Consider the following 19,543-nt stretch of genomic DNA (forward strand, 5'->3'; position numbering starts at 1 on the left):
AACAGTGCATGGAGATGCGCATTTTGTTGCTGGAAAAACAGAAATGTCGTCAAGCCCAACTGTTATTTGTGGCTTTTGTCTTGTTTTTTCTAAACTCATAAAAAAAATAATGATTCACCGGTCGCGTTTTTTGGGGGACTTGTGTTTGAACGTGAAGTTGCTCATTTGAGCTTGGAAATGAGCAGAGATACATAATCAGCCCCAGAATATTTAAAATACTATTCTAAACAACGTTGTTGGAAGCTGTCCTTTATTATTTTCCATTAATACTGAAAATGAACCTCTAAACGTTACATCACTGACAGGCGGCGGTGTATACGTTTCCTAACTGTGGCTAAAGCTGCTGCTAGCTGGTTTACTCATGATCGGAGGCTGGTTCCTTTGAATACAGTTGGAGAATGGTAAATTGACAATGACTAATAACGGTTATCTAACACGTAAACACTGTTTTATAAAATACAGAAAGTGAACCTCTAAACGTTACAGCACTGACAGTATATTTTTTCCTAAATGTGGCTAAAGCTGCTGCTAGGTGGTTTACTCTCCGATCGGAGGCTGTTTATTTTATACACACTTAGAGAATGGTGAATTTACAATGATTAATAACAGCTATCTAACACTTAAATGCTGTTATTATTAAACTTACCTTTTATTATATCCTAAAGATTATGAGAATGTGGGAATTTTTCAGCTTGGTTCCCAAGGCAAAATCACACCGGAAGTAAAGATACCCAGTTTTGAGTTATGGCGGCCATTGTTTGACGTCACTGTGAAAAGGGTCTAGTGGCGGCGGGTCTCTTTCCTGACTCCCAACTGATGGAGTTGACAGTACATGACATAGTTGACACAGAACTGAAGGTGGTGACAAACTAATGAATGAAATGAAAAACTTGGTACATGTGAAGTAATGCAATTAATGTAAAATACATTAAAATAAATTAATTGCATATTTGAGTGAGATTTGACAATTTCACTGAAAGAGTCAGAAAAACTCATGGTGTTAACATCTGACGGAGTTGAAAAAAACCCAAACTACCTCAATTTATATGATGTTATTCTGAAGGAGGCCATATTGTAGCTCATCAGGTCCATGAAATCTTTAGTTTACCAAAATTAAGCTTTTATTTCACAAAATTTCAGCAAAGTTTTGTAAATTGTCAGTTATGGAGTTGACACATCATGGTTATGACAAGCAATTTAGGAATAAAACAGAAGAAAAAACTAAAGAATAACATAAGCTAACCAGAGCTAACTAGCCCTCTGAGCAAAGGAAGAGAAAAGACGACGTCATGGGGTCCTCAGAAGTTCTGGTGCCCCCCAATAATGCCTGATTTTTTAAACATTCTTTTCATTTCTGACGATGTTGACAAAAACTAGGGACAAGTTTCAATGGAATAGGAAAATATATAAAAATGATTTTTAATTCAATTTATTGATACCTCTATAATTATTTATATGACTACGTATACTTAATTGTCACAATATATAATTTTAGTATTTTTTAAAATTGTTTTAAACTATTATAATGTGTTGAGTTCTGCTCCTGGACAAGGGCTTTTACAGGCATCATCCACCGACTACAATGTTTAAAATAAAAATATATTCATCAAATACCTGGAAAATATACATTGTTGTGCTCACATGACCCAGGTTAGTTGAGTCAGATATTTGAAAAAATTATATTTTGTGTATATTTTATTCAAATTTTGTGCTTTATCCATAGGACCTGTTTTGTCCCTATTCTCAAGAATCATGTGTTACTTTGCTACTCACCAGAACCTTATTTACGTGAATAGTTCGCACGTCCTTTACAAAGCCGTTTAAACATCGATTTTATTCATCCATGGATTTCAGGTTGGGAGCGTCCTCCATGTTGTAAGCGCTCTCCCTGTTCACCAAGTAATGTACTGTGTCACAGTAGGAGATTGGAGGCAGATTGTCCACATTCTGACATGTTTCCATTATCATACTGGCGATTTTGTTGATATATTTTTCTCCTGCTCATTGGTCAACTGTGTTAATATACTTTCTTTTTGTTGGTCTTGAAGCCGTGGATCAAAGATTCACGCTGCGCTTGCTAACCAAGATGGCGATTCATTGGTGTAGATGACTTCCGGTTCAGATTTAAGAGGGTAAAGGGGAACTTCATATAACACGGACTTAAAGTGAGATTAATTTAAATATAAATTTAATCAATGATGCTTTAAGCTATTTTTTCATGTAATAAATTAATATTTGTTACATGAAAATATTATCCAATTTTCTTAAAAACAAAGAAAATTGGATTCTTTAAAATAATTTCCTGAGGTAGACATTTTAGAAAACAAATTAACTTGGTTAAAACAACAAAAAAGGTGGTTGAACATTGGTACTTCTAAACGTGATATTTAGCTGGACTGAACACATGGTCTTCCTGTTTATGGTTTTGAGATTGACCATAAACAAGGAAAAGTTCAGTTAGATTTATTATTGTAAGAAGAAATAAAAAGCTTGTGTTTTTCATGGGAAAAAATAATGTAATTTTATATACATTCTGTTTCAAATGTTCCCAAGCACAAACGACAACAGACTGGATTTGCTTCTTAAATGAAAAGTAAAATTTATTATTCCTGAACCACAAAATAGACTTCTTTGGTTGTACAAATTCACTAGTTACAGTCTTATATGAGCTATAACCCTTGACCCTAGGACGTCTGACCCCGCACCCTCTGGCCTGTTAGCAAGTTAAAGCCCCCAAAAAGAACTCGAGACAAAAATAAGAAACACAGAAAACATAAAAACACGGCTTGAATGTAGTGAAACTCTTCTGGGGAAAAAAAGTAGTTGCCTACAAATAAAAAAAAAGAAAAAACAAACAGCAAATGATAAACTGAATTTCAGTCAGTGAGAGCAACATGGAAAAGTAATCACAGACCCTAGATTAAATTAACAAAATGCTACGATGCTGTGATTCTGCAGAATGTTTTGCAGCTCTCCCAGTTTACATGGAGAGCATCCCAACACCAAGCCTCAACCTCACCCAGATGCTCCAGCAGTCCAGACAGGCTCAGTTTCCAACCCATATTTTCTCTTCTTCCTTACAGTTTTTGTACATTATTCACACGATAAATGATTTTTTTCAGTGGCATCAGATTTAAGTTAACCATAGTTGGAAAAATAAAACTCCCTGCTACCTTCACATCACTGTGGTAAGAAAAATAGCCAGATAACGCAAAAGATGCTAGGGTAGCATTAATGGTTCACATTGATTTAAAAATAAAAATACAAAAACACACAATACCCTTAGAAGGGCAAGTACCATTGACAAATGATAAAATGCATGATCCCAAGTACTAATACTCTCATTTGGGGAGTATCTGCTGCTGCTGTGTCCAGTGTAGTTGTCCTCTCTGTAGGGGAATGTAACGAGGGTTAGTCTGAACAGAGGCTGCAGGGATGAACAGCAAGTAGGCGCGTTCGTCCAAACATTTAAATCATGTTTGCAACAATTCCCCTTGTGATTTAAGTGTTTTTATAAAGTAAATATAAGTTAGTGATATGCAGATGAATATTAGGAAATCATCTTGAGTTCAAAAGAGCTGAAAATGTAGAATCAAGGCCTTCGATTCGTCTAAAATGATAATAAATTATGATACAGTGGCAGTGAATAAATGATATGTGCTTCAAGAGAAAAGATTTTCCACCATATAAGATGATGAAGGTAGCAAGCTGTTCCCTCCTCAGTTAATATTTACACCACAAATCATTAAAAACAGACACTTTACAATCTAATCGCTGAAGTTAGTAAAACTATAACCCATTTCTTCTCATTTCCTGTTTCCACTATGCTTTTTTTCATAACAGCAACATCACAATGGTGCAGAAATAAAAAACAAACAAAAACTAAAAACTTTGATCACCCTCAAGTTAAAATAGATCTGATCTACGAGGCAAACAGGAGATTTAAGAAAATAATTCATCTGCAAGTAGCAATCCTAGCTAACCACACCGACTTGTCCCGTCCAGGTACGGAGCTCGCCGACTCACCCACAGACTATAAAGGCAAGACTGGCACGCAGGATATAAGTGAGTATCTATGTGGCGACTAAAAGCTTCAGAGTCTTTGCAGTGGTTATATTTGGAGAGGCGACCTCTCTGGGTTATCGTTTTTGGTTGTGTTACGTCGGCACAGCGGCTTCCAAGCTGCGGCGGCCCTGCCTCAGTTTGCGTTTGTTGCTGTAGAGGGCCATCTCCTCCAGGGCTGAGGTGGTGGGCATCGGGGCGGGAGCCTCCACTTCAGGGCCGTGCCCTGCAGAAACACAAAGCAACACAAAAGACCTTTTAAACGTGTTATTTTGATAAACAGCTGCGTAGAAACCGCCCTGAAACCTGCAAGATGTGCCCCACGCTGAGCAGCAGCAGCTAGAAAACGGCAGAATCAGCAGCAAGAAAACCCAGATTTCAAATAATTTCTGTTTACATGCACCGGAGATGACAGCTAGATTTATTCAGGTCTCACTTTAAGGTTCCTGTTGTGCTTTTAATTGTAATTTTTTATCAAGTTAATTGCAGCCATACGAGCACAACAATAAAAACATTTGTTTTTAACCGGTTTATCTGCGTCATTCAACCATCAGATTGGTGCACAGTTCTGTTATACAGTTTTATATATACTGTTATACAGCTTTCAAGCTCTGAAAAAGAAATGTTTTGCACTGAGATGCCATTTTAGAATTAAATAACTTCGGTGATAATCTAACTCCATTTTGCACAACAATAGTCTTTTCCAGCGTCCCATCAGATTAGTTTTTGAAGCAAAAATTAACCCCTGAAGGGCTGACAGAAGAGGCCTTGTCGTCTATTGTCGTTATTTGCAGATATTGCTTGGGTGTCAAATTTATGGCTGTATTAGAAATATGCAACAAAGGTTCCAGTTCGGGACTCTTGTGTGAAAAACAAAAAAAATTGCAAACAGCACATATGCATTCAAAACGCACCAGAGTTTGCTTCAACGGAACAGAGACCTGGGTTATTAGGGGACCAGAGTTCACTTTTTTTGGTCCAATCAAAGTTTGGTTGTTCATTCATTCCTTCCCAAACAAACTGGACTTTCAAGGAAAACAAACTAGCTTGATTAAAGCGGACTGGACTTTCATATCTGTGCATTTCTACATGAGTCCAAAGGATCCTAAAGCCATTCAAGGGACAACATAAAAGACCTCTCATTAATTATTAGTTCAATCTTAAAACAAATCCATGCAGTTAATCAAGTACTGAGAGCTCGTCCGGCTTAAATCCAATACAAACTATACAGATGCGTTAGTGGGCAAATTTAACCACTTTAAATGTGCTTCAAACACTCTTTAGTGTGGATGTAATTAAAGAAGAAAAACATTTTCAGTATCTCTGGTGTGTTTGACAGGCGAATTGACAGTTCATCAAGGTTGTTGCCAGTAAAAAATTATCTGAAACTGGAATCTGGCCGTTAGAAGAACAATAACTGGTGTGTCTCTATAAAATGGTCACATCTTCGTTGCAAATAAAGCAGCTAAATAGACGACTTTACTCAAAAACCTAAACAGTAGATGCAGCATCAACATGAACTGCCGTGTTTTGAAAGAAAGACTTGAAGTCTTTAGAGCCACCTGGCAATGGTTCTGACCCGACATACATTTTGCAGATCAGGATAGCAGAAGCAGAAGAACCTGAACCCAAGCTTTGCCACACAACTTGCAGGTTAGACCGACACGAACAAACTCCCCTCACACATCCAGCCAACACACACATGCACACAGGATCCTACCAATAGGAGCTGCTTAGTCCTGGTCGTTACCTGAATTAAAGGGAATAGAAAAGGTTGAGGTAAAACTGTTTTTTAAGTCCGTTTCAGTGCAAAATGAAACCGTACATACCAGCATTACTGGAGGCGTCGATGTATTGCACTTCCTCTGCTGCATCAGGGGTCTGGGAAAAAAAAAAACAGGCTTCAGTGAATAACAGGGAGGTGGTGATAAAATGCTTTAAAAGCCTATTTCCCACAGTAATCCTTCACCACTTGAGTAGAGGAGCTGCCAGGGTAGCGACCCGTCACTGAACCTTCAGAAGATTATCTACTCTACCACAACCCCACTCCCACCAGGAACCCATAAAGGAGAATCGATGTAGAAGTCGATGTGTTAATATCATCCACGGAGAACAACAGTAGGCACCAAACAACGCAGCATCAAGTCAGTTCCTACTTTAGCTTGTTGATGCTCATAATTTTAACCTGCAGCAAATTGGAAGGTGCAGAAATATAACAAAATAATCCCTTCATGTTTCTGACATATTATGCTTCCTTGAACAGTTTAGGATCTGCCTATGGGTTAACAAAACATGATCATTCTTAGACGAGATTTCAGTCTGATCAGTTTTGCCTGTTTTGAGCTCCTTTCAGAAAGGGATGTTTTAGGGCGTCTTGTCACTTTAAATCCAAATAAACTGCTGCTGGCCACGCCCCCCCAACTCAACCTTTACACTCCTGTGTCAAAATGGCTGCAAGCAGATGCCCGATTATACAATTGTATACCCTTGAAGAGCAGAAGTGGGGCTTCCTGCACAACCAACAAGGATGCAGCAAGTGGTTTCTGGAGGCAAGTCAACAACAAAACACTTCCAGCAGCCATTGTACATACAGCGGCAAAACCAGCTGACCAAACATGCTGGAGCTCAGCTGGGTTGCTAGGTAACGTGCTTTGCTTCTCTGGGGTTGCCAAGTAACCGCGTAGTGCCAGTTGATTTGTGATGATGCATTCCGGAGATTTTTGAAAGGGCTCATTTTCCAGACACCCATAAAAATACTTAATGTAAAAAAAAAGTAACTTTTTTTGGCTGTGTGGTTATTTTAAGCGCTTAGGTTGTTTTTACAAGCAATTGAGATGTAATGGAAGTATAAACATGTGCAAAATGTGAATTTTGGTTAATAGGTCTACTTGAAATACATTTGGTGCATTACTGCCACCTTGTGGTACCAACACATTAGTTTATGAGTTTATATTCAGATTAGAAATGACCAACCATCCGTAATAAACACTGATACAACATGTAAACGTACTGCAACTAAAATATGCATAGACGTCACACTGAACCCAACGCTGGAACCGACAGACGCACACGAATAAGACCCGAAGACCGGCACAACCACAGGTTTCCCCTGCATCCTCTCCTCCACAGGAGACATTATGAAAGTATTGTCAACCCTTTAATGCCTGAATTTATACCCAATCGTGCAAAAATTTTACAGGTGTTTTTACAATCAAATGTTAAATTACTTGGAGATTATAAATTTGAACATTGTATCTACCAGTAGCATAAATTTGGATATGATGCTATTTAGATCCACTTTAAGGGATGAGACAGACTGTTCAAAATCAATATGTTGATTATTTTATTGATGCTGCTATTGCTCAAATAAGACTGAAATCAAGTCAAGTAGATTTTTTTATCACTCGTGTTTTAAATCAAGCTGAGTTCTGTACATTTCCTTTGCTGCACAGTCCCAGGGATTTCGTTCCCATTTTTTCCAACATTAAATCAGCTTTACGAACTGAATTTCAATATATTTTAGATAACTGTATGAAATTGATCACGACTTTTTAAATAGAGGTAAATAAATCCAGGTTTTATTTTAACTTGATACAATTTCCAGAATGACACTAAACATTCCCATAATATATTTATAAATCCATAAATGTTGGGAATTATGTGCTTTATTCTTCTTTGTAACTTTTCACAAATATCAGGCACATACCTGCTCATTGTGTGTCTAAATATTGTTTTTATCTATCAAATCAAAGCAGCATTTATATTAATTAATGCAAAAATATGTTCAGAATTATTTAACTTTCTATTCCTATTTTAAAAGTTTTATGTCATTTTATCAGTACATTTTGCCACAACTAGCCCTTTTTTATCTTTTTATTACTTTCTTTTTCTTTCTCACTGTTTAAAATTATGTAAAGCACTTTGAAATGCCTTGCTGCTGAAATGTGCTATACAAATAAAATTTGATTGATTGATTGATTTAAGCACATTCATGATCTTAATGTGGCCTGAAATAAAAATAAGTTTTAAACTCCTGCATTGGATGCAAAGTTCTAAGAGCGAAATAAATTCACTATTTCTAAATTATTTCATATTCATACTAGTGTCACTTATTTCCTTTGCCTAGTTGCCTAGCGTCGCTAAAAAGCTTCAAACCTAAAATTAGAAATAAGTGAGAATTTTGGTTATATGTCATCTATTCTAGCATATAAGGTGCAAAAGATGTTAGTGAGCCTAAAAATATACATTTTTATTGCACAACTTGGATTACTTACTGATTATCCATGAGGTTGGCACACTGCCTTCCTGAAACACATGTAGTTCACACTCTGACCACTAGATGGTACCAAATCACCTCTGTCTTCTACACTCTCCTGGCTGTAGCTAATTAACTTCACTCGTCCATAAGGGAACAAAATGACGACAAACGGAGGACACCGATGTTTTAAAGAGCCAGAAGCTAAGAAGAAGTTCTTCTGTCTGAAATGTCATGACCCATGCATGGACAAGGAGGATGGAAGTGAACGAGAGAGTGAGTGAGATGCTGAATTTGTAGCCATAACCGATTCAGGTTAGTGGATTCAGAAAGTCCATGTCTGCAGCAGGCAAGTTTCACCGTTTCGTAAAGATTAGTTAGCGTAGCGATATAAAAAGCTGTGAATGGTTACTGATAATGTTTTTATATGAGAGAAAGAGAGTATTACTTCAACATTCCTTTCCTTGCAAAGCACAAGTTAGTGCACCACACGTCTACCACTGAGCCACGACCCAGACTGCAGCCACACTGATGCCTCTTGATCAACAGTAACTTGAGGGGAGGCAGCAGGGAAAGCCAGGGGGGTAAAGAGGGAGGGAGGAGGCCGGGGCGGGTTGGGGCGGTGGCCCCCCGGAGCTGAGCATGCAGCCAATACCTGAATGTCGTATACGGGTTTGGAAGAAGGAATGGCGGCAAACTGTCGGTAGTCAAACTTCTTTGATGACAGGGACTAGAAGGATAGCAAACAGGGATGAGCAAAAAGCGAGGGAGAGGTAGAGGATGAAAACAGGAGAGTGGGGGAAGAATAGAGAGGAAGAGGAGGGAAAGAGGCTAATGGGTGAACCAGCGGAGGCAATGTGTGTCAGTTTACTGACATCAAGCAGGATGGTGGATTTATGGCAATGTAGGAAATGTCCTCTCACCAGCTCATCAACGAAGAACCTGGTTTTGATCTTAAAACTCTAAAAACTGGACTTAACGTTAAAAAATGTATTTTATTTAAAGAAGCTCTCCAAGTTAAAGCAAGAAAACCTCACAGGGTGAAGAGGAGTAAAATCAAAAGGTGATGCTTACCAGCCTGCCTGGAGAGGTTAATGCTCGAGGACTGAGCTCTGTCAGGAAATAAAAAACATGTTTTAGTCAATGCAACATTTCAATCTTTCTATACAGCGTCATAAACACACAGCATTTTGTAAAAGTACAGAAATTCCCCACATTTTGTCACGTTACAAACTCAAAATACAGAAAGCAACGCTAAGCAGAGGATCAGCAAGAAGAGGAGACGAAAGACGACATTTTCTTTTTACAAATAAAAATCTGAAAGATTGGAAGCTGAAGGCTAAATACACAAACACTCCACACTTTTCAGATTGCTACATCAAAAGTATTTTGAAAACCATCGTCTTCTTTTCAAATAGTATTAATGCAATAGTTTGTGTTGCTCTGTCAAGTTTGTAGTTTTAATAAGCCAAATGTGAAGAAAGTTCAAAAATAAGTTTGAGATGATAAGTTACACATTTTCCTAGGGCTTGCAATAAATCAAATTTTTTGGTTTTCGAACATTTTAATTTTGGAAAATATGGATTCCCCGTGATGTCAGTATGCCCAAGGCAGCCATCTTGTTTAGCAAGCTTCTATTTATTTGGATTTTGAATGCAACTTTATGATGGACTATTAGGCTACAATTGTTTTGTTTTATTACGAGAATATAGACATTATATTACAAGAATAGGGTTGAAATAATGAGAATAAAGTTGTAATTTTATCAGAACTCCAACTTAAAAAAATAAAAAATTGAAATGAGCAATGTTGTGAAGATAATACTTAATTTTCTTTAGCACATCAGCAGCAAATTGTAAGTTGAAACAATTATGCAAACAATTTTCTGTTTTGAAGAAAGAGCTACGTGAACTGATAACTACGCTTTTTCTTATTAAAACAACAATTTCTCGCAATTTTAAGATGTTTTTTCAAGTAAAATTGTGTCTTTTTCTGTTAATATTAATACTACAGCCCTGGAAAAAATTAAGAGACCACTTAAAATGATCAGTTTCTCAGATTTTACTGTTTATACGTACATGTTTGAGTAAAACGAACATTGTTCTTTTATTTTATGAACTACTGACAACATGTTTCCGAAACTCCAAGGAAAAATTTAGTATTTATTCGCAGAAAATGAGAAATGGTCAAATTCACAAAAAAGATACAGAAAACAAGTTTATGTTCATGTAGAAACAACAATACTAATGTTTTAACTCGGGAAGAGTTTGGTGGAATAACCAGGAGGTTTTCAATGGGGTTCAGTGAAGTGGTAATGCAAGTAATTAAAAATTCTTGTTGCCCTAATTCTCCGTCATACAACTCAGAGAAGGGATGACTAAAAGAAAAGCCACTTTTTCAAAATATTTTCCATCATTTCTTCTTCAGAAACAAAAGTAAACAAAAAATTAAAATAAAATTGATTGATATTAGACTGAAATCTGGGATTTAAGTCTCACCTTCCATGGGAGTGGGAGACGGCGTCGGAGCCGGCGACGGGGACTCCGTCAGCTGGTCTAGTGTCCCACGTTTCTTCCCGTCCCGAGTTTTGGCGATGACCATCTGAGCTTTCAGTGCGTCTTGTTCCAGAGACTTCATTCTAGACAGGAAACAACCAGGTTCAAGGAAGTCCTCTGACACCGAGGCGGAGGCGTGAAACAAGGACAAGAAACTCCAGAGGAGGTTGTAGGCCATTCACTACTAATGTCGGGTGCTCCTTGTCCTGGTTTGCTGTGATTGTCTTATTTTATGAAAGAAATAAAGGAAGGCATTCCAGGAAAAGGATGACCTACTGCCTGTAGGTTTGCCCTCATCAGCTTGCAAACTTATTGTTAATACACATACTGCTAGAACGGCAAGGCACAAAGAAAAGAAGAGCTCTACGGGGTAACGGGAAGGACAAGACAGAGGAGAGAGAGGTTGGGGTAAACCGAACTAGAGACAAAACACAAAAGACGTGCAGAAGCAAATAAAAAAACAGAAGTAGAAAGGCAACAGAAGCACTGTCAGTGTTGCTGCTTGGACCTTTCTGGATCTGGCCTCTATAGCAAAATACGGGAAAACCAAAGCACCCCAGCACACCCCCATGATGCCGCGCGTCTGGCCCTAGCGGCCGGAGCCGAGGAGCAGACCTGAGCTGGGAGGCTGCAGAGGAGGAGGTAGAGGAGGAAGCATGGGGGGCTGCGCCCTGAGAGGCCCTCACTCGGGCCTGGTAGAGCCTCTTTGCCAGGTCCTGCTCATACTGTCTAACATCCTCCTCTAGGCCATAGGGCCTGAGCCCCACAGGCCACACAGACGGGAGGCGACAGAGGGACCGGGAGGGAAAGGAAAGGAATTTCAGGATGAAGGAGAAGGATGAGGAGGAGACAGGAAGGGACACAGACAGAAAAAAGAGAAGAAAACCCAAGAATGGAAGATAAAACACTGAAAATTAGGAAAACCAGGAATAATAAAAACGTATTAGACGTGACATTAGGGAGAAGGAAACAGACCAAGCAAATACTCAGCAGCGTCGCTCTTAAAGACAGTCGATTTATCGTGAACAATTTCTTCTGAGAAAAATAACTTACTGTTATGATAAATTTAAGTTACAGACGGCAAATAAAAAGAAAAGACAAAACTGACAGTATGACTGGAAATATTTCTGCTATTTTCTCCACTTTTCAATGCAGAGACTGTGTACTGTTTAGTAAATCACACTTTAAGAAAAAACAGTTTAGAGCAACACGTTTTTTATGAATATTTACCAAAGGATTTTTTTTTGATAATTAAAAAAACAATTTTATTTCTATTTTTAAGTTTTAAAATAAAAACCTAAAACTTTTGAAAAAAAAAAAGACATTTTTTTCCAATGAGATGATATTTGTGGAAAATTATAAGAAAAAAAAACTATATTTTTTCCAAACCAATAAGAAAAATATATTTAAAACAAACAAGATGGATACATTTTCTTTAATGGGATAAAAAAGCTAATTATTGCTTCTACTTTTTGTTAATTGTGTTGAGGAAATTTTATGCAATTAACTCCATAAAAACCTCTGACATAGGTAAAGACCCCTGGTTTAGTCTTTCACGTTGCATTTATTCTACGAACTCAAACGTGAATTGAATTCTGTTTATTCATGTCTAATCGTTGCTACGTCAGTTTTAAGTGATCATATTTGTGCTTTTGCTTACCGTGCCGCCCGCCACATGGCTCTCTTCTCGGCTTCCAGCGCTCGTTTCTCTGCAGGGGACAGATCCTTGTCCGGGGCCACGGAGAGCTCAGGGCTCTGCATGCGGAGCCTCTCCTGATGTCTGCGCTCCGCCTTGGCCGTGCGGATGGGAGCCGCCGACTCTCCAGGGTAAGACGACACCAGACTGATGAGACGGAGGATCGGCAGAGGTCAGAGCTGGGAAGCAACTGGTTACTTTTACTTTAATAAGTTTTTAGGAGGATTTTTAGCAGTACTTTTTACTTTGACGCGAGTAACTTAATTATGAAGTACTGCTACTCTTACTTGAATAAAATGTCTGGATGCTCCATTCACTGAGTAAATTCACTGAATGACACACCTGCAGTTTTTGTTAAAGTTTTATATTCAAATTGTATACAGAAAAATACTGATTTGTATTTATTTTATTTTGTAAGGTGGCTAACACATGCAGACATTCAGAAATGACTTTTAAAAACTGTAATCACCCCGTCATGGAGTTTGGTCTCTGCTCCAACCTGAAGCTGTCCTCCAGTGAATTTCTCTGAGAGTCGCCCTTCCCATCTACTGAAGAAGGCCTGCAGAGGAAAAAACAAATAAATCAGAAGCCAATTTGAAAAAAATTGTCAAAATGGAAAAGATTGAAACTCAAATGATGTCAGATTCTCACCCGGAGCTGCCGGTGAAGCTCAGAGGAGTGGAGCAGTGCTGAGACGGGGTAGAAACGGGCTCCACCTTGTACTCAACCCCGTCTAACAAAACCTTTCCTGTAGCCTTCATGTGCTCCACCTGCTTAGCCAGGTCTTCTTCCTCATCCTCATCCTCTTCGTCCATCAGGTACTCTCGCGCTCGCTGCTCAAACTTCCTCTCTGGGATGAAACAAAGAGACGGAGACGGGTAAACTCCAGGAAAAACATCTCCGGGTTTTTGTTTTTATCGGTTCTGGGAGGCTGGAAACGAACCTTCCTCCTCCCTCATTTTCTTGAGGTCGTCCTCTCCGACGAGGGAGACTCTGGGTTTGGGTTTCTCTGGCGTCTGCTGCTTCACGTCAATCTCAAAGTATTTCTGCCTGTCCCTGAAGGAGCGCTGCTCCGGGGTGTTCTTACCTCCAAGAGACGGGCTCTGACAGGAAAAAAAAAAAAAAAAAAAAAAGAGGACGAGACGACAAACGGCAGGAATTAAAGTTGTGTCGATATATTTGTTGTCAAAAGATGGAAGTGGGGCTGCAGCTCATAAGCAATTACTCTGATGATTAATCAGATGAAAAAATTGTTGTATTCAAAGATTTTCATAAAAAAAACTTTTGCATACTACAGTAGAAATCTATTAAAAGACCTGTAAACAAATAATTTTGTTTCTAAATAAGAAAAACTCTTCTTTACACGATCATTTACAGCAAAAAATACGTCTAACCTTCTTTCTGTTTGACTTAACTCAGCTTAGGTTTAATCTGATGTTTATTTCCAGATTGACAGATTAACAACTGGACAACAAAAGGTGCTTTAAAATGTATATATATATTATTTTACAGAATTTAAACCAGGTGAAGCTAAAACTTTGCAGACTTTTGGGTCGAACATGCATCTTAAATCCAAAATATACATTTTTTTTGTACAGTTTTGGCTTAATTGCTGCTTGTGTGTTCTTTCAGCGAATTGCCTTGTTTTTTTTTACGTCTGTATATTTCAGTTAATGATTATTTCAGTAATCGATTCATCATAACCAAGAGGAAAGTCAAGAGGAAAGAAGTTAAATAAAACCCAACACCATTAAGTTGATTTCAGACCCGCTATAAGTCAAGCCAGTCGCTGACAGCAGAAACCGCCACCGGTCAAAGCCAAGCACCCCAGACAACGGTCGGGTCGCTCCGGCCGCGGAGGCGGAGGATACCTGCTGCTCCACGGAGGTTCTAGAGAAGCGCGGCACGGCGGCCAGGCTCATATAGTCCCGTCGATCGGAGGAGAGGGAGGGCCGCGGGGAGAGCCTGCTGGTCAGACCCTCACCGCCTCCCTGACCTTCACTTCTATCATCAAACACCTCGTCGTTCAGCACAGGCTGAAAAGGCCAGATAAATCCCGACTGTCAGAGCAGATCTGAATGCAAACGTTCCCATTTGAAGATGTAAAACAAAAACTTTGCATGATTGAGGTTTGACCTCGTTAGTTGGACTGCAGACCAAGTTATAGAGAGCCGAACTTCTTCAACTGTTTCACTTTTTATTAATCCTCCCATAAAACAGAATCCAAATAAACATAACTAAATCTGTTATTTGTATTCAACACAACTTTTTATGAGCTGTACGATGCTGTGTGGGCTCTGGTGAGGCCAGCTACATAATGTCCCAAAAAAACAAAAACAAACCATCATCCTTCAACCACTTCCTGTTGTCTTTTTCACTGTTTTCGCCAGTAGCAACGTCTGGCTGTTGATCATGTGACTTGCTTAAGTTTTGTGAAATACATCCATTTTGATACAACAAAAAAAAAAAGCGCAAAAACTTCTTATCAAAAACAAAATTGCTGTGTTTGCATTAAGCAATTTTATTTTTGTCATTCAATTTGCGCTGTTTTATGGCAGCTAATGACTTGATGCAATCTGCTGTATTTCCTTTTTAAGCTAATTTGAAAAATAAACTGAACTTGATGCCGTTTGATAATGAGGATCAATTGAAATGCATTTATGATTGGGTTTAAATTACTTTCTTTTTGTAAAGTACCTTGAAATGTGATCTGATGCTAAACTGCATATAAATAAGTTGAATTAAATTGAACAAGGAGTTTGGTGTCACGTTTTAGATTGCACCTTTTTTCTGATCTCTTTACTGACCTCTGGTGAAGGTTGCTTTGGGTGAAAATTGTTCCTCACACCGTACAGATCCTGTTGGCAGAGAAAAAAAAAAAAGATTATTAACAGAGAGGAGAGTCAGGAGAAAGACTGAGACACTAAGCAGGCAGGGAAAAAAAATTAAAACAAGATTAAACCTTGGTGAATGAGCCACACATGAACAGATGACAGGGTTTCTGCAGGTTTCACCAACTCAATTTTAAGACTTTTGACTTTTTTTTTAGGACTTCTTTTAAAAACTTTTATGAATGAAATTTAAGACCTGACTCATAATAGAAATGTACAAAAGAAATCGCATATTTTTTTATATCAGTAGGGGCTTTTCTTAGCACAAAATGCATGTAGTATCGTACGGATTGGCAGCAGAAGTGAGCCAACAGCAAAGACAAACGTCTAGCAAACTGGCTAGAAAAACAATCTACATAGAATGTACAAGATTAAGTAATCCTCTCACTACAAAATTTAAGACCTGTGATTAACGTATCAAAGGTGCAGTATTTAACTTGTACAAAAAAATACTTTTGAGACAGGTAATCTGCGAACAGTTTTTAGCTCCTTTGCCTTCTCCCAGTGTAAAATGCAAAAGTACACTCAGTCAGAAACAACCAATCTTAGCCAGTAGGAGGTTTTAGCACGAATGCTAAGGCTAGTTAGCATGGCCACCAGTGATGGTGGACAACCGGTTTTCCTGTAACAGTAAGTTGTTTTTCCACCATTAGCACATTGAGCAGCGTACACAAGCTTGATTGACAGCGCTAAGACCCTCCTCCTGGCTCTGATTGGTTGTTTTTGACCGGGAGTTGTGCATTTTTGGAAAACACAATAGCAGCACTATATTGATTTTCTCACCGATTATCCGCCTCATCCCATGCTGTAATAACATGGTGGCAATTTTAATAAATATGGAAAACACATTTTTGTAACTGCAACTTTAAAGGCCAACTCAAATTTTTTAAAATGAAGGCCTTAATTTTGGTGAATTTAATGCTTTTTAAGGACACCCTGGATGAACGGATCAAGAGGAAGATCAGCACCAGTTTCACAGATGAAGTCTGTAGAGCACAAAAACCAACGATGGAGACATCCCACATGTCACAGCACGTCACAGATGACAACATGCAGGCTTCCTTTAGGGCCGCCTGCTTCAGTCAGGTGAGGAGGGGAGGGGGCGGCAAGCGAACCAGTCAGCACAGCATGCTCGTCCGAGCCCGGTCGGCATGTCCTACCTGCGGCGGCTCCAGCACTGCCAGCGAGCGAGGCACGGCGGCGAACGCCTTGTATGCCTGCTTGACATTCATTGGGAACTCGTCAGGCGAAGAGGGGGAGGGGGCGCGAGGCTGCAGGGGCGGGAGCAGGGGTCGGGGGTCGGGGTGGGGTGGGTTATGGAGGTTGGATCCAAATGATAAAAGAGGTGGAGAGGACAAACAGAGACATGGAGAGGGCAGACAATGAAAAAAACCAGCAAAGTTCAAGACGACTGTGGAGGAGACGGGGTGAGCAGCATGGCGGCTGGTTTCATGTGGAAGAGGAGGAGCGATGCAGAGAAAGACGGACAGTAGGGCTTGGGCAGGCGAAGCAGGCTGTTCTGTCTGGGCACCTTTATGAAACAACCCGGCAGGCTTGAGATCGGATCTCAGCCTCTCTCTGATTACACTGCCTGGATTGTTTCTGAAGGCCGAAACCTTCCAGCTAAATCTCGTTCCGGAGCCCAGAGCAAACGGACACGAACTATAACAGCTCCGCCTGTCTTTGGTAACAATCAATCGTGCGCTTTAGACATCGGTAACCCGCCGCACTACGGTCGGGTTACGTCAAGGCGTGCGGCGGCACAGGAAGGGTTAAAACCAGCCCTACGTGGAGGTGGAGGTGAGGGGTCTTACAGAGGAGTTGAACGGGGAGGGGCCATGCTGAAAGGGGTTAGGGCTGCGGCCCTCCGGCGTGCCAGGGGAGGCGGTGGGCCACGCGCGTCCGACTGGCTGGATGGCTCCAGGCCGCGTCTGGGGAAAGACGACATGATGTAGCTTCACTGCTAAACACCAGAGCGGATAAAACTTTGAGTGAATGATAACGCAACATGAATGGATGCTGATGGCTGAATGAATTTGAGTTTTAATAACATATTTAACTTTTACTCCTTTAATAAGCCCTGGAGCCAATGAGATTATTACTTAATGTCTTATTTTTATGCATAAAAATAAATAAATATCTTGTGCTTTTCCCCCCTTTAATTTACCAACTCAGCTGCACATTTATTTATTTTAATCTTAACCCTTTATAGTTAAGTTTCAAATCTCAGCCTGGATATTTTTGCTTATTTTAATTGCATGCAGTTCTTTAAATGTCCTGTGAGTAAAGATATTTGGCCATTTATCCATAACAACTGGAACTTTCAATATCTAGCAAGTTATTTTCTACTAAAAGAACGCCCCTCAAATTAATTTTACTCCTTGCTTCGACGGGGTGAAATTACCGTAATAACCCGAAATCGGCTGGAAAGAGCAATGTCTCCCCTTTCAGAAACGTTGGAATTTGTCAGATAGCGCCAAGTGTGGTGGAATTACGGTACTGCAAACCGAACTGGGAGGGTTAATATTCTCTGTTTAATAATTGAACAGTATGATTTTTCTGATGTTGAAACTTTGTTTTCATTCTTATTTTATAATGTCTTTTACCTTCGTGTGAATATGCATGATCCAACTTACCTAAAGTTGCTGCTTTTATGCCTTAATTTCCCCAAATCGGGACAATAAAAAAATATTTCCAGCTTATATTAGGTGTTTAAGTATTAAAAATAGGCATATATAATACATTTTAAGGGAATCTTAAGTAGTCGCATGTGGTCACTGTATTTTATTCATTTGGTTTTTACATTTTAAACCTCTAAGTTTTTTCAGTTGAATTGAATAGAAATTTTTTCACGATGAAAGATTTAAATTATGTTTGTTGGTCAAATACTCCTTATTTACTGCTTATTTGCTGACTTTAGGGTTCTAAGCTCCCAATAACTCATTGGGTAATTCGTTAAAACCCATAGTTGTATTTCATTGATGTTCTTACTCTTGTTTTTGACAGATTAAGTATTCAGATTCTTAGATTCTCCTAAGCTCTACTGACACTCACTGATGATGATGAAGTGCTGTCCTTAGCAGTGGGAGTGGCAGTGAAATGAATGTTTGCCTGTGGAGGAAGAGAAATAAATTTAAACAAAATTTATCATACATCTATGATGTATGACCCAGCAGCATCTAGTTCAATTTAAACTAACCAACTAATGAAGCTTCTTCAGGGTTATGCAAAGAAATCAAACACAACCAGTTTTTAAATATGGTTATGTAGACTTTGATCTTTTAGAAACTTATCATCCGCGGGGAAAATATAAAGCCAAAGCTGGTCAGCAAACCCTCTCAGAGTAACGCATATCTAGTCTGCACAAGGCAAAGCATCAGGGATGAGTTGGCCACAGAGAAGTACCCGCATGCTTTTCAGGCAGGAAGGGCCGAGGCAGCTAAACGCTTCCAGATCTGCCCACTTACAAAGCGGGTTTCCCTGCCTGCACACAAGGAGCTGCTGGAGGAGTGGAGGCTGGGCTACGGGTGGGAAGGAAGGTCAAAACTGTCAACGCTAAAACGCCTCCACTGAAGCCACTCTTGAACAGTGATGACATGAATTAAAGGATGATGTGATGGAGGGTGGTGGATACTGGAGGAAGGTGAAGTGTTGGGCGGCTCACCGGTTGGATAGTGGGAGAATATGGTGGTTCCCTGACTGGGCTGTCCGTTCTGCTGTAATCAGACGAAGATGCCTGGGAAAAAAACGAGACACAACTAAATAATCAGCTCAAAGTTTCATCTAATAAACCAGAAATACAACCCAGATAAGAATACAACCACAGGTCCATCTGAATAAATTGAAACATTATCTAGACGCTAGTTAATTTAACTTCACTGAAGGAATTACTTAATTTTGTTTGAACCCAAAAGTAGTTTCTTAGACAAAAAAACATTTAAAAAAATGTGGGCTTACTCAAACTCCTCATAAAGCTCCACAAATTCATGAATGGGTTTTGCTTGACATTTGTCTCAAGACACACTTTTTTCTTCCACTCAACTTTCCAATATGTTTTGATAGATCACTAAACTACTAGCCTCCT

The 19,543-nt window shown here is 39.3% G+C and overlaps 1 protein-coding gene across 1 annotated transcript in view; it reads right to left on the bottom strand.

The window, feature by feature from the left end:
• Positions 1-2,574: 2,574 nt before the first annotated feature.
• The window catches only part of scrib (scribble planar cell polarity protein), a 72,259-nt gene continuing 55,290 nt past the window's right edge, over positions 2,575-19,543 (bottom strand). Inside the window, exons 30-45 of the mRNA XM_088001214.1 lie at positions 19,124-19,195; positions 18,514-18,570; positions 17,274-17,390; positions 16,620-16,730; positions 15,376-15,426; positions 14,440-14,604; positions 13,512-13,671; positions 13,220-13,418; positions 13,038-13,127; positions 12,533-12,715; positions 11,488-11,628; positions 10,816-10,955; positions 9,392-9,429; positions 8,973-9,047; positions 5,892-5,943; positions 2,575-4,288 (exon numbers count right to left, since the gene is read on the bottom strand). Coding sequence (XP_087857340.1) covers positions 4,158-4,288; positions 5,892-5,943; positions 8,973-9,047; positions 9,392-9,429; positions 10,816-10,955; positions 11,488-11,628; positions 12,533-12,715; positions 13,038-13,127; positions 13,220-13,418; positions 13,512-13,671; positions 14,440-14,604; positions 15,376-15,426; positions 16,620-16,730; positions 17,274-17,390; positions 18,514-18,570; positions 19,124-19,195 — 1,782 coding nt within the window. The 3' untranslated portion in view covers positions 2,575-4,157. The remainder of the gene's footprint in view (positions 4,289-5,891; positions 5,944-8,972; positions 9,048-9,391; positions 9,430-10,815; positions 10,956-11,487; positions 11,629-12,532; positions 12,716-13,037; positions 13,128-13,219; positions 13,419-13,511; positions 13,672-14,439; positions 14,605-15,375; positions 15,427-16,619; positions 16,731-17,273; positions 17,391-18,513; positions 18,571-19,123; positions 19,196-19,543) is intronic.

The sequence above is a fragment of the Poecilia mexicana genome, unplaced genomic scaffold (genome assembly GCF_051168715.1).
Source record: "Poecilia mexicana isolate PSO_F unplaced genomic scaffold, ASM5116871v1 scaffold_20, whole genome shotgun sequence".
In the NCBI taxonomy this organism is placed as follows: Eukaryota; Metazoa; Chordata; class Actinopteri; order Cyprinodontiformes; family Poeciliidae; genus Poecilia; species Poecilia mexicana.